A 13,683-nucleotide genomic window follows, 5' to 3' on the forward strand; every position below is an offset into this window, starting at 1 on the left:
CCCTCCCTTTCCTTCTTGGAGGCAGATATTCGAATGACGGCGGCGGTGGGATAGCCCGAGCCAGGAGGTATGAGAAGCAAGAGACTGGACGCGAGGGAAGAGCCGAAACCCTTCGGCGAGCGGACCCTACCAACCTCCGCCAGGCGAGAGCGGGTCCGCCCCAATCCCAGGGTGCATCGCGCCCAGCCCCCTCCCCTCTCCGCGTCCCGCCTCCCCGCAGCCCGGGCCCCCTCCCCGCAGGCTTCGGGAGGCGGGGACGCGGCGTCGGCGGCTTCTCCAGTCGCGTCTTTCTCCCTCACTGGGGAAACCGGCGGTGGCGGCACCTTCGGAGGCTGAGCAGCTGAGCCGCGAGCCCGCCAGTGGGAGGTCGGACAGACTGACTGCAGAGCCGACAGACGGACGGACAGCGGGGCAGCCAGACGGCTCGAGTCGCCTCGAGTTCCGCCATGAGCTGGGGCACGGAGCTTTGGGTGAGTCCGGGAGAGGGGCGCCCAGTGCGAACCCCGGCCCCGGAGGGGCTCGGGCTGGGCAGGCGCCGCTGGCCGTTGGCGGCCAGAGCGCGTCGGGCCATCCCCGGCGCTGGTGTTGGCGGAGGGTGGGGGTCCCGCTCCTCTTTGTGTGCAGACCCTTCTTCCCTCTCGGCCGGGACTTGAGAGGCTGCTGGTACGCGCTCCCGTCGTTGCCGCGGCGGTGGGGCTGAGAGCAGAGGCTTGGACGGCTGGGGGAGCGGCCCGCGGGCTGCCGCGTCCGCCGCCATCCTCTCCTGTCCCCTCTCCCTCCTCCGCCTTCACTTTCCGGACGCCTGGCTCCGTGCCGGGCCGCGCTTCTCTGCCTTTGTATCTCCCCTCCCGTAGGCGGGGGAGGGGGCCTATTGTCCCGAAGGGGCGCTGTTAGCGGGCGGGGAGGGGGCTCGCCGCGGCCCCTCGCCCTGGCAAGGGTCCCCGGGGCGAGGGCGTCGCCGGGCTGGGGCGACGCGGGGAGCCGCGAGGCACCGCCCGCCGCCCTCGCCCCAGGTAGGGGGAGCCGGGAGGCTTTGTTCCGAGCCCGGCCTCCGGCCAGCCAGGCCCAACCCACACGCCCATTTCCCTCTCCTTGTCTCCGTTCTCAGACCGGGGTAGCTTCGGGGACTCCGGCTGGGCCACCCCTGGCTGCTGCCTTGGGCCGGGGGGTTGGCATTTGGGATCTGAATTAAATTGAGTGATCGATGGGAAAGCCAATTTTGCCAAAAGGAGCGTATGGCTTCCCAATTGCTTTACTTCCCTTTCTGTTGTCCATTATTCTCACTCCTTCTCCCGCTTTTCTTTCTCTTTCCTCCTTGCTTGTCTTGGGCGCTGAAGGCTCCAGACAATGACCGGTCTCTGGCCAGGTGCGGGTGGACTGTAATAGGTCGGAGAATTCTCTCGCGACGCCTCCACAGAAGGGTGGAGGTGTGGAGGGCAGTGATTTCTCAGGTGCTGCCGAGGGACGGGGAGCTGGGGGCGCTGTCCCGAGAGCCGCCTCATTTCAGCCACTCCTCTTTTTATCCCACCTGTGCATGTTTTCCGTGCCTTTTGTTAACCAGGATCTCGTGAAATCACTGCAGAGAAAAGAGGAGAAAGAACTTTTTCGTCTCCAGGCAGACAGTTAGGGTGGCAGTGAAGGCATATCGGTTAATTGATCAGCCTTCATTGGGCACAGTGTTTTATGTTGTTTTTCACATTTTATTCACAGATTGGGAATCTTAGAATTGAAAGAGACTTTAGAGTTCGTCTAGTTGAACACCTCCTTAGCAAGCCCAGGAATCTGCAGCGTTCTGGACAAGTGTTTGCCCAGTCTGTAAACACACCACCCAAGAGAAAATATCTAGGAGCCTCTCCGTTACGTTCTTAGATAGCATTAATTGTTCTTGTATTGGGGGGATTGTATAGTAAATTATGTGAGCTTTAATCTTTTACTTTGGTTAGATTCTCAGGCATTATTGATCTCTTCCCTTTGATTTAGTACATTCTCTAATTGATTATAGTATTTCCTAATTAAAGGAGTGGATATATTTCATTTTCCATTTTTATAATTAGAAAATATTTTTATTTTTACATACTTGTATGATCCATGTTTCAGAGGGAGCAACAATATAAGCAGAATACTTTTAAAAAGTACAAATAATAAAACAGTGGAGGAATATTATTTAGGTGTAACTCTTAATTTAGATTGGAAAAAATTGCTTTGTATCACACTGTAGAAAAGCAGTTTTAAGGAGGAACAAAATATTTTAGAGAAGACTAAAATGTGATTTTTAAAGCTTTAAAAAAATTTTAATTTAAGAATATAATACAATCAGAAGCAATTACCCATCTCCTGTAGTTTGGTTATTTACGTTCAGCATTTGAGTAGTTTTTCAGCAATTTAAAAAGGTAAACCATAGAAGAGATGGGAATTTCTGTTCTAACTAAAAATTGTTTCGTATCCTTTTGAAAATTATGAAAAATTTTAAAATTAATTTTTCTCGTAAAACTTAATATATCTCCATGTTTTAAATTTTTTTTAGTGGTTTGAGGATTTGAGGGAAACATTTATTAGGAATTAAATAATGTGGAATCAGCTAATATCAGTTGGATGCTTACACCTTACATAAGTAGAAGTTGGTGTAGAGGACTATTGTTGGGACCAGAAGAGACCTTAGAAAAATTTGACTAGATTTCCTATTTTTTACTAATCTCAGTTTTGAAAAAGGATATTGTGTTTCCAGTAGATTGTAACAGACACCTGAACTGTGCTCTTGCCATTGAGGAATTTGAGGTTGGGAAAATTATCTTGAAAATTTGAATTTAGAAACCAGTTCTTATATTATTTTCATGTGTAGGATCACCTTACTGTCCCAGAGTTAAACTTTATTGATAACATGTTACAAAAAAAATTATGATAAAATGCAGTTATGCACTCAAACTTAAGTTTATTTCTTATAATACTCATTGGCATTTATTGCTATCTGTCTTATGTTAAACTTGAGAATAAAGTAAAAAAATTAAAACCACTCTAATAGTGACTATGGGGGACAGAACTGATTGTGATAGGCTAAATTGGTTGTGTCAGACTTTTGTTTGTGTAGTTGTGAGGGGATATGAATCAACTGGTAATAAATTTGAACTGTGCTTTAAGGGATTTCTTGTGTTCCGAATGAGCATTTAGGCAAAGTAGTGAATATATGCTAGAGACTCAGTTCTGGGTAATATAATGCAAAGAGATGACAGCGTCTTCATTTCTTCAGGATGCATTGTTTATTGTGTTGAATTCTTTATTACCATAGGAAGAATGGTTGGATTAAGAAGTCTAAATATGAATTAATGATATTGCAAAGCATAGATTTTGTAATTATTAGCTCTTTTTACAAATAAGGAAATTAGAGATTGGAGAAGTCCTATGTTTAGTCAGTAAGTTTTATTTATTAGGAGATAGGCTTTTAGTTTTTTGAAGAGCCAGTTAAAGTTCAATGGAAAAAAAAATCAGTGTATGTATGGACTGCGAGTGTATAGATAGGAAAGAAAATGGCTGAGCACATCACATTCAAATCATGATTTATTAAAAAATTCCCCTCCCTTACCCCGGCCGGGAAATGAGGGGACTAGTCTGGAAATTAGGAAGTAGGTTCAAATGTCTGACTTAATTTATAGGAAACATATAAACCTTTTTTATGTCTTAGTTTCCTGGTCTATGATTTTTGGTCCTTAGTTTTCAGAGTGTATAATTTAAAAGCCATTGTTATTTTCATCATACTTTTTAGCTAGGTGCATTTGACAAAGCTCATGATATCTTTTCGGAAGAAACTGAAAAGTGTGCATTGCATGATAGATTCAGTGGATTCTTTATTTTACACTCCTAGTCTTAACCCTTTAATTTAATGCTTCTTTATCTTTTTTCTCTATGTAGCACTTCTATTTTAACACTTATATCGTAAATGTACTAGACTTTTTGAGTCCTTGAGTGTAGGGACTGGGTTAATCTTTTTGTTTTCTCTAATACAGTGCCTATTGCTGATCATACATGTTTCGCCCAGTTGAATTAGTAGTTCATTGCATTACCCAGAGTATTGATTACTGATTAATAATTGCATCCTTGAGGAAGTTTTTATGGTTCTGAAGGCCTTCGTAGGTGATGATAAATTAGTGATCTAGTTAACAATTCAAGACGGTTTTAACAATCTGAAGCCAAAATGATGAAGTTAAGTTTTAGTATTTTGGTTAACAACTTTTACAGATTGGGGAAGAACTGACCTCTAAAGGTAGTTGTTGTGAGTTTACCTGATAGACTGATGATGTGACTGCCACAATAGCCGATGAATGGTAACTCATCTTGCCGTGGTGATCATTTTGAAATGTTTAGAAATATCAAATCACTATGTTGTGTAACAGGAACTAACAGTGTTGTAGGTCAGTTATACTTCAAAAACAAGCTCATGGCGAGATTAGATTTGTCGTCGGGGGAGGGTAGGGAGGAGGGGGAAATAGATGAAGGCAGCCCAAAGGTATAAACTTCCAGTTATAAGTAAGTACTGGGGATGTAATGTACAAGGTGGTAAATACAGTTAACACTGTTGTATGTTATATATGAAAGTTGTTAAGAGAGTGTGGATCCTAAGAATTCTCATCCCAAAGGAAAAAAAGTTTTTTTAGTTCTTTAATTTTGTATCTGTATGAGATGATGGATATTCACTGAACTTATTGTGGTAATCATTTTATGATGCATGTTAAGTCAAATCATTGTGCTGTACCTTAAACTTATACAGTGCTGCATGCCAGTTATATCTCAATAAAACTGAAGGGGGGAAAAAACCCCAAATAGCTGATGAAATCTTAGGCCACATGTAGATTTTTCTAGAACAAAGGAATTTGGTCCCATTGTAATCTATAGTGGTTAGACCAAATCTTAGTTTTACTTAAGATTTTTTTAGAAGGTGCTTATCTAGAGGAGTTCGACAAAGAGAGCTCCTTATCATGTGAGTTGTATTGTTTTTTTCAAAGGCCATGAAACTAGTGTAGGAATTTGGTTTAAAAAATGAAATAATTATTGAGTGTCTATTATGGGGAAGCACTGTGTGATGTATGGTAAGATTTATTAAGGCTTATAATGTCAGACCTGCTGTGAAAAATCTTAGAGTCATGTTGAGGTGATATTACTTTCCTAACTCTAGAATATTCCCTTACATTGATATCACTGTTCAGAATATCCTTTGTTGACCAGTTCCTTCCCACCCCTTCTTCCTTCCAGAGTACACATTCTGGATATTATCTTTCTTATGGGACTACCACCTTATATTTATTTCTTATATATTCAAATCTTTGGAAAATAGTAATGGTATAAATATTTATATCTTACATCTTTTTTTTGGGTAGAAATTGTTGTGTTCAACACTGTATTACAGATATTATTGTTACTAGTTAAGGAGGGTGACAGGCAATCAAGACACCCATTTATGCCACCATTTTGCCCTGACAATAATAAGGTGGAACTGTAACCAGTATCTCCTCTTCATCGCTAATTCTTTAAACCACTCATTTCTACTCCTCTTCCCTGCCTTTTATCTTAAAAAATGCTCTCTTCTACCCCCAATCTATAAAATACAGGTTTGGCTAGAAACTTAAAAGCCTGTTCTGCCTACTTTTCCTTATCAGCTCCTGTTTGCAGGCAGGAAATAGGACAAGAGAATAATAATGGTTTGTAATTATGGAACATCTTCTATGTGTACCTACCAGTGGTATCTTATTTAATAATCTTCAACTTTAAGCATTTTCATCTCAATAGCAAAAAACAAAAAATTCTTTTTTGGGGAACATAGTCATGTGCGTATTAAAAACTAGTAGGAAAATATTATGTAAAAGTTTTGTTTTATAGGAAGCAAAACCTTTTTCCATATATTAGCAATTTTTTAAGTTCTTTTTTTTTTTTTTTTGCGGTATGCGGGCCTCTCACTGTTGTGGCCTCTCCCGTTGCGGAGCACAGGCTCCGGACGCGCAGGCCCAGCGGCCATGGCTCACGGGCCCAGCCGCTCCGCAGTATGTGGGATCTTCCCGGACCGGGGCACGAACCCGTGTCCCCTGCATCGGCAGGCGGACTCTCAACCACTGTGCCACCAGGGAAGCCCTTTCTTAAGTTCTTGATCGAGAACTAATCATCAGACTTTTAACAATACCTTGTGAAATATGTGAAATATTAGTATATATTTGTTATATGTTGAAAAAACATAAATGTATAGAATCAGATTTTCCTATTTTTGGCACACCATTATTTTGTTTCTAGAGCATAAAGTCATCTGTTTTATTCCTTTTGTATCCCTGTTGTATTCCTAATTTGTAGAAAAGGAATAGGCATATAATAAGCAGTGAAATATTTGTTGAATGAGGGAATCAATGAATTGTTAGAACTCTATCATCAAACTATGTTTTGAAAACTAAGGTTATTTTAATGTTTTTTTCCCCAACATGTATGTCTCATACCTTTCTTTAATCTTAGGGATCCTTTTTATAATCTGAAATTTAATTACTTCTGTCTTTTCATATGAAATTTTTCTCAATTTATTTAGGTCTTAAGTTCTCATCTCCTTAAATTATTTGAGTACAAATGATTATCTTATTTATAGCCTATTTTGTGGCCCTTTGGATTCTAAAAATGAAAACAGTGTTGTTATATGCTTTGACATTAGGGTTGTCATGTATAAATGATATAAATGTAAATGGTCTGAGAGTTAATGAATTGGGAAAACATAAAAGATTGATTTTTCAGAGAGCACAAAAGTTACGGTGATTCTGAGAGATTTTTGAAAAATGTTAACGGATGAACCGGTTTGCAGGGCAGAAGTTGAGACACAGATGTAGAGAACAACAGTATGGACACCAAGGGGGGAAAACAGCTGTGGGATGGGGATGGTGGTGTGATGAATTGGGCGATTGGGATTGACATGTATACACTGATGTGTATAAAATTGATGACTAATAAGAACCTGCAGTATAAAAAAACAAACAAAAACACAATTAATACTAAACTTTCATTGGGTTATTTTAATGGAAATATGTTAATATAAATGTTTCAGACATTACATGAAATTTCTAAAAATCTTATGTTCTGGTATAATGTTATAAGTCATAATTTTAGTTATTACTTTAAAATGTATATCTCAGAAATAACTAAAAAAAGATAAATAAAAAAATGTTAATGGTGGCTAGTTGAGATTTTTTTCCATTATAAATTATAAAAATCAAAATCATTGAAAATGCTATGGTAAATAGCAACCATTACTTTTGAATCATCTTCTAGACTTAGACCATGAACTAAATTAACATCCTTTACTATTTGCGAAAGCTGAATATAATTAGTATTTGTTAACTTATTTAATTTGAAAATTTTCTTATTTCATCTTCATTTAAAATAAAAGCTTCATTAAATTATAACATTCATACATTAAAGTGTACAGTTTTTATATGTACGTTAAGATTTGAAAAAATAAAATAAATGCACTCATTCATGTCACTCCCAACCAAGAGCAAGATATGGAAGTCTCACTTATGCCATCCCCAGTAAATATCCCCCAAAGGCAATCAATCACTATTCTGAGTTGCATTGCCATTGATTAGTTTTGTAGGTTTTTTTAACCTCACAAAACTGATAATATGGTATGTACTTCATCTGACTTCTTCCATTTAATATGATCTCTTTGAGAATCATCCTTCTGTGGTTAGTCTATAGTGTTTCATTGTATATGTAGGATTTGTATTTTCTTCTGCCATGTGCCTGGGGTCACTCCTAGTCTGGGACCACCTTAAAACAAGTTTAGGGCTTGAAATTCCCTCCTGTGGTTGTTGGATTTTGTTATTGTCCCCATAGCTCTTGCAATGTTATCAAAACAAAAAATCCAAAATATCCTCAGGGCAAAAATAGGTGGTATATGCTTTTTTCCCTTTCTGGATTCTCATTTTTACTTCACTTGTGACTTTGTAATTCCTTATTGTCTTGGCTTGTTTTTTGGTGCTTTAAAATTTTTGGAATCTATTTTATCCATATTTAAAAGTTCTTATCCAGTGGAATAGTGATAGTTGATCCAAATAATCTAGCCCGACACTACTGGAAACTGGAAATTCTTACGCTGAGATTTTCGTTTTTGCTATTATATTTTTAATTTCTAAGAGCTGCTTTTTGTTTGTTTTCTGAACATACTTTTTTTTTTTTTCCTTTGGCCATGCTGTGCAGCTTGTGGGATCTCAGTTCCCTGACCAGGGATTGAACCTGGGCCACGGCAGTGAAAGCACTGAATCCTAGCTACTAGACCACCAGGGAACTCCCCCCGCCTTTTGTTTTTATCATTAAATTATTATATAATTTAGACAGTAAATACGGTGTATTTTTGCTTCTTTCCAATAGAATACATTTGATCACTTTTTTTTTTATACAGCAGGTTCTTATTAGTCATCAGTTTTATACACATCAGTGTATACATGTCAATCCCAATCGCCCAATTCATCACACCCCCACCCCCACCCCCCCACGGCTTTCCCCCCAGGTGTTCATACGTTTGTTCTCTACATCTGTGTCTCAATTTCTGCCCTGCAAACCGGTTCATCTGTACCATTTTTCTAGGTTCCACATATATGCGTTAATATATGATATTTGTTTTTCTCTTTCTGACTTACTTCACTCTGTATGACAGTCTCTAGATCCATCCATGTCTCAACAAATGACCCCATTTCGTTCGTTTTTATGGCTGAGTGATATTCCATTGTATATATGTACCACATCTTCTTTATCCATTCATCTGTCCATGGGCATTTAGGTTGCTTCCATGACCTGGCTATTGTGAATAGTGCTGCAGTAAACATTGGGGTGCCTGTGTTTTTCTGAATTGTAGTTTTCTCTGGGTATATGCCCAGTAGTGGGATTGCTGGATCATATGGTAATTCTATTTTTAGTTTTTAAAGGAATCTCCATACTGTTCTCCATAGTGGCTGTATCAATTTACATTCCCACCAACAGTGCAAGAGGGTTCCCTTTTCTCCACACCCTCTCCAGCATTTGTTGTTTGTAGATTTTCTGATGAAGAACATTCTAACTGGTGTGAGGTGATACCTCATTGAACTTTTGATTTGTATTTCTCAAATAATTAGTGATGTTGAGCAGCTTTTCATGTGCTTCTTGGCCATCTGTATGTCTTCTTTGGAGAAATGTCTATTTAGGTCTTCTGCCCATTTTTGGATTGGGTTGTTTGTTTTTTTAATATTGAGCTGCATGAGCTGTTTATATATTTTGGAGATTAATCCTTTGTCCCTTGATTCGTTTGCAAATATATTCTCCCATTCTGAGTGTTGTCTTTTCGTCTTGTTTATGGTTTCTTTTGCTGTGCAAAAGCTTTGAAGTTTCATTAGGTCCCATATGTTTATTTTTGTTTTTATTTCAGTTTCTCTAGGAAGTGGGTCAAAAAGGATCTTGCTGTGATTTATATCAAAGAGTGTTCTTCCAATGTTTTCCTTTAAGAATTTTATAGTGTCTGGTCTTATATTTAGGTTTCTAATCCATTTTGAGTTGATTTTTGTGTATGGTGTTAAGGAGTGTTCTCATTTCATTGTTTTACATGTAGCTGTCTGGTTTTCCCAGCACCACTTATTGAAGAGACTGTCTTTCCTCCATTGTATATCCTTGCCTCCTTTGTCATAGATTAGTTGACCATAGGTGCGTGTTTTTACCTCTGGGCTTTCTATCTTGTTCCACTGATCTATGTTTCTGTTTCTGTGCCAGTACCATATTGTCTTGATTACTGTAGCTTTTTAGTATAGTCTGAAGACAGGGAGTCTGATTCCTCCAGCTCCGTTTTTTCCCCTCAAGACTGCTTTGGCTATTCGGGGTCTTTTGTATATCCATACAAATTTTAAGATTTTTTGTTCTAGTTCTGTAAAAAAACGCCATTGGTAATTTGATAGGGATTGCGTTGAATCTGTAGATTGCTTTAGGTAGTATAGTCATTTTCACAATATTGATTTGTCCAATCCAAGAACATGGTATATCTCTTCATCTGTTGGTGTCATCTTTAATTTCTTTCATCAGTGTTTTATAGTTACCTGCATACAGGTCGTCTCCCTAGGTTGGTTTATTCCTAGGTATTTTATTCTTTTTGTTGCAGTGGTAAATGGGAGTGTTTCCTTAATTTCTCTTTCGGATTTTTCATCATTAGTCTATAGGAATGCAAGAGATTTCTGTGCATTAATTTTGTTTCCTGAAACTTTATCAAATTCATTGATTAGCTCTATTAGTTTTCTAGTGGCATCTTTAGGATTCTCTATGTATAGTATCATGTCATCTGCAAACAGTGACAGTTTTACTTCTTCTTTTCCAATTTGTATTCCTTTTATTTCTTTTTCTTCTCTGATTGCCATGGCTAGGACTTCCAAAACTATGTTGAATAAGAGTGGTGAGAGTGGACATCCTTGTTCCTGATCTTAGAGGAAATGCTTTCAGTTTTTCACCACTGAGAATGATGTTTGCTGTGGGTTTGTCATATATGGCCTTTATTATGTTGAGGTAGGTTCCCTGTATGCCCACTTTCTGGAGAGTTTTTATCGTAAATGAGTGTTGAATTTTGTCGAAAGCTTTGCTGCATCTATGGAGATGATCATATGGTTTTTATTCTTCAATTTGTTAATATGGTGTATCACATTGATTGGTTTGAGTATATTGAAGAATCCTTGCATCCCTAGGATAAATCCCACTTGATTATGGTATATGATCCTTTTAATGTGTTGTTGGATTCTGTTTGCTAGTATTTTGTTGAGGATTTTTGCATCTATATTCATCAGTGATATTGGTCTGTAATTTTTCTTTTTTTGTAGTATCTTTGTTTGGTTTTGGTATCAGGGTGATGGTGGCCTCATAGAACGGGTTTGGGAGTGTTCCTTCCTCTGCAATTTTTTGGAAGAGTTTGAGAAGGATGGGTGTTAGCTCTTCTCTAAATATTTGATAGAATTCACCTGTGAAGCCAACTGGTCCTGGACTTTTGTTTGTTGGAAGATTTTTCATCACAGTTTCAATTTCAGTGCTTGTGATTGGTCTTCATATTTTCTAATTCTTTCTGGTTCAGTCTTGTAAGGTTATATCTTTCTAAGAATGTGTCCATTTCTTCCAGGTTGTCCATTTTATTGGCATAAAGTTGCTTGTAGTAGTCTCTTAGGATGCTTTGTATTTCTGCAGTGTCTGTTGTAACTTCTCCTTTTTCATTTTTAATTTTATTGATTTGACTCCTCTCCCTCTTTTTCTTGATGAGTCTGGCTAATGGTTTATCAATTTTGTTTATCTTCTCAAAGAACCAGCTTTTAGTTTTATTGATCTTTGCTATTGTATTCTTTGTTTCTATTTCATTTATTTCTGCTCTGATATTTATGATTTCTTTCCTTCTGCTAACTTTGGGTTTTGTTCATTCTTCTTTCTCTAGTTCCTTTAGGTGTAAGGTTAGATTATTTATTTGAGATTTTCCTTGTTTCTTGAGGTAGGCTGGTATAGCTGTAAACTTCCCTCTTAGAACTGCTTTTGCTGAATCCCATAGGTTTTGGATCGTCGTGTTTTCATTGTCATTTGCCTCTAGGTATTTTCTGATTTCCTCTTTGATTTCTTCAGTGATCTCTTGGTTATTTAGTAATGTAGTGTTTAGTCTCCATGTGTTTGTGTTTTTTATGTTTTTTTCCCCTGTAATTCATTTCTAATCTCATAGCGTTGTGGTCAGAAAAGATGCATGATATGATTTCAATTTTCTTAAATTTACTGAGGCTTCATTTGTGACCCAAGATGTGATCTATCCTGGAGAATGCTCCATGCGCACTTGAGAAGAAAGTGTAAAAGCTCTTTTTGGATGGAGTGTCCTATAAACGTCAATTAAATCTATCTGGTCTATTGTGTCATTTAGAGCTGTGTTTCCTTATTAATTTTCTCTCTGGATGATCTGTCCATTGGTGTAAGTGAAGTGCTTAAGTCCCCTACTATTATTGTGTTACTGTGGATTTGCTCTTTTATAGCTGTTAGCAGTTACCTTATGTATTGAGGTGCTTCTGTGTTGGGTGCATATATATTTATAATTGTTATAATTTTTTTCTTGGATTGAGCCCTTGATCATTATGTAGTGTCCTTCCTTGTCTCTTGTAATATTGTTTATTTTAAAGTCTATTTTATCTGATATGAGTATTCCTATTCCAGCTTTCCTTTGATTTCCATTTGCATGGAATATCGTTTTCCATCCCCTCACTTTCAGTCTGTATGTGTCCCTAGGTCTTAAGTGGGTTGCTTGTAGACGATATATATATGGGTCTTGTTTTTGTATCCATTCAGTGAGCCTGTGTCTTTTGGTTGGAACATTTAATCCATTCACATTTAAGGTAATTATTGATATGTATGATCGTATAACCATTTTCTTAATTGTTTTGGGTTTGTTTTTGTAGGTGCTTTTCTTGTGTTTCCCACTTAGAGAAGTTCCTTTAGCATTTGTTGTAGAGCTGGTTTGCTGGTGCTGAATTCTTTTAGCTTTTGCTTGTCTGTAAAGGTTTTGATTTCTCCATCAAATCTGAATGAGATCCTTGCTAGGTAGCGTAATCTTGGTTGTAGTTTCTTCCCTTTCATCACTTTAAATATGTCATGCCACTCTCTTCTGGCTTGTAGAGTGTCTGCAGAGAAATCAGCTGTTAACCTTATGGGAGTTCCCTTGTATATTATTTGTCATTTTTCCCTTGCTGCTTTCAGTAATTTTTTTTTGTCTTTAATTTTTGTCTATTTGATTACTATGTGTCTTGGCCTGTTTCTCCTTGCGTTTATCCTGCCTGGGACTCTCTGTGCTTCCTGGACTTGGATGGCTGTTTCGTTTCCCATGTTAGGGAAGTTTTAGACTATAATCTCTTCAAATATTGTTTTGGGTCCTTTCTCCCTCTCTTCGCCTACTGGGACCCCTATAATGCTAATGTTGGTGCATTTAATGTTGTCCCAGAGGTCTCTTAGGCTGTCTTCATTGCTTTTCATTCTTTTTTCTTTATTCTGTTCTGTGGCAGTGAGTTCCTCCATTCTGTCTTCCAGGTCACTTACCCGTTTTTCTGCCTCAGTTATTCTGCTGTTGATTCCTTCTAGTGTATTTTTCATTTCAGTTATTGTATTGTTCATCTCTGTTTGTTCCTTAATTCTTCTAGGTCTTTGTTAAACATTTCTTGCATCTTCTTGATCTTTGCCTCCATTGTTTTTTTGAGGTCCTGGATCATCTTCACTGTCATTCTGAATTCTTTTTCTGGAAGGTTGCCTGTCTCCACTTCATTTAGTTGTTTTTCTGGGTTTTATCTTGTTACTTCATCTGGTACAAAGTCCTCTGCCTTTCATTTTGCCTGTACTTCTTTGAGTGTGGTTTTCCTTCACAGCCTGCAAAATTGTAGTTCTTGCTTCTGCTGTCTGCCATCTGGTGGATGAGGCTATCTAAGAGGCTTGTGCAAGCTTCCTAATGGGAGGGACTGGTGGTGGGTAGAGCTGAGTGTTGCTCTGATGGGCAGAGCTCAGTAAAACTTTAATCCACTTGTCTACTGATAGGTGGGGTCTGGGTCCCTCCCTGTTGGTTGTTTGGCCTGACGTGACCCAACACTGGAGCCTACCCGGCTCTTTGGTGTGGCTAATGGTGACTCTGGGCGGGCTCATGCCAAGGAGTACTTCCCA

General features: G+C 38.7%; 1 protein-coding gene across 2 annotated transcripts in view; it reads left to right on the top strand.

Annotated features, from left to right (window-relative positions):
* Positions 1-205: 205 nt before the first annotated feature.
* The window catches only part of FNBP1L (formin binding protein 1 like), a 138,930-nt gene continuing 125,452 nt past the window's right edge, over positions 206-13,683 (top strand). Inside the window, exon 1 of one of the 2 annotated variants that reach the window (XM_027114368.1) lies at positions 206-470. In XM_027114368.1, the coding sequence (XP_026970169.1) occupies positions 447-470 (24 nt within the window). In that variant the 5' untranslated portion in view covers positions 206-446. The remainder of the gene's footprint in view (positions 471-13,683) is intronic. The other variant, XM_027114369.1, reaches the window with a different exon arrangement.

Source organism: Aethalodelphis obliquidens, unplaced genomic scaffold, assembly GCF_003676395.1.
Source record: "Aethalodelphis obliquidens isolate GAN/ISIS:26980383/991018 unplaced genomic scaffold, ASM367639v1 scaffold13, whole genome shotgun sequence".
Classification (NCBI taxonomy): Eukaryota; Metazoa; Chordata; class Mammalia; order Artiodactyla; family Delphinidae; genus Aethalodelphis; species Aethalodelphis obliquidens.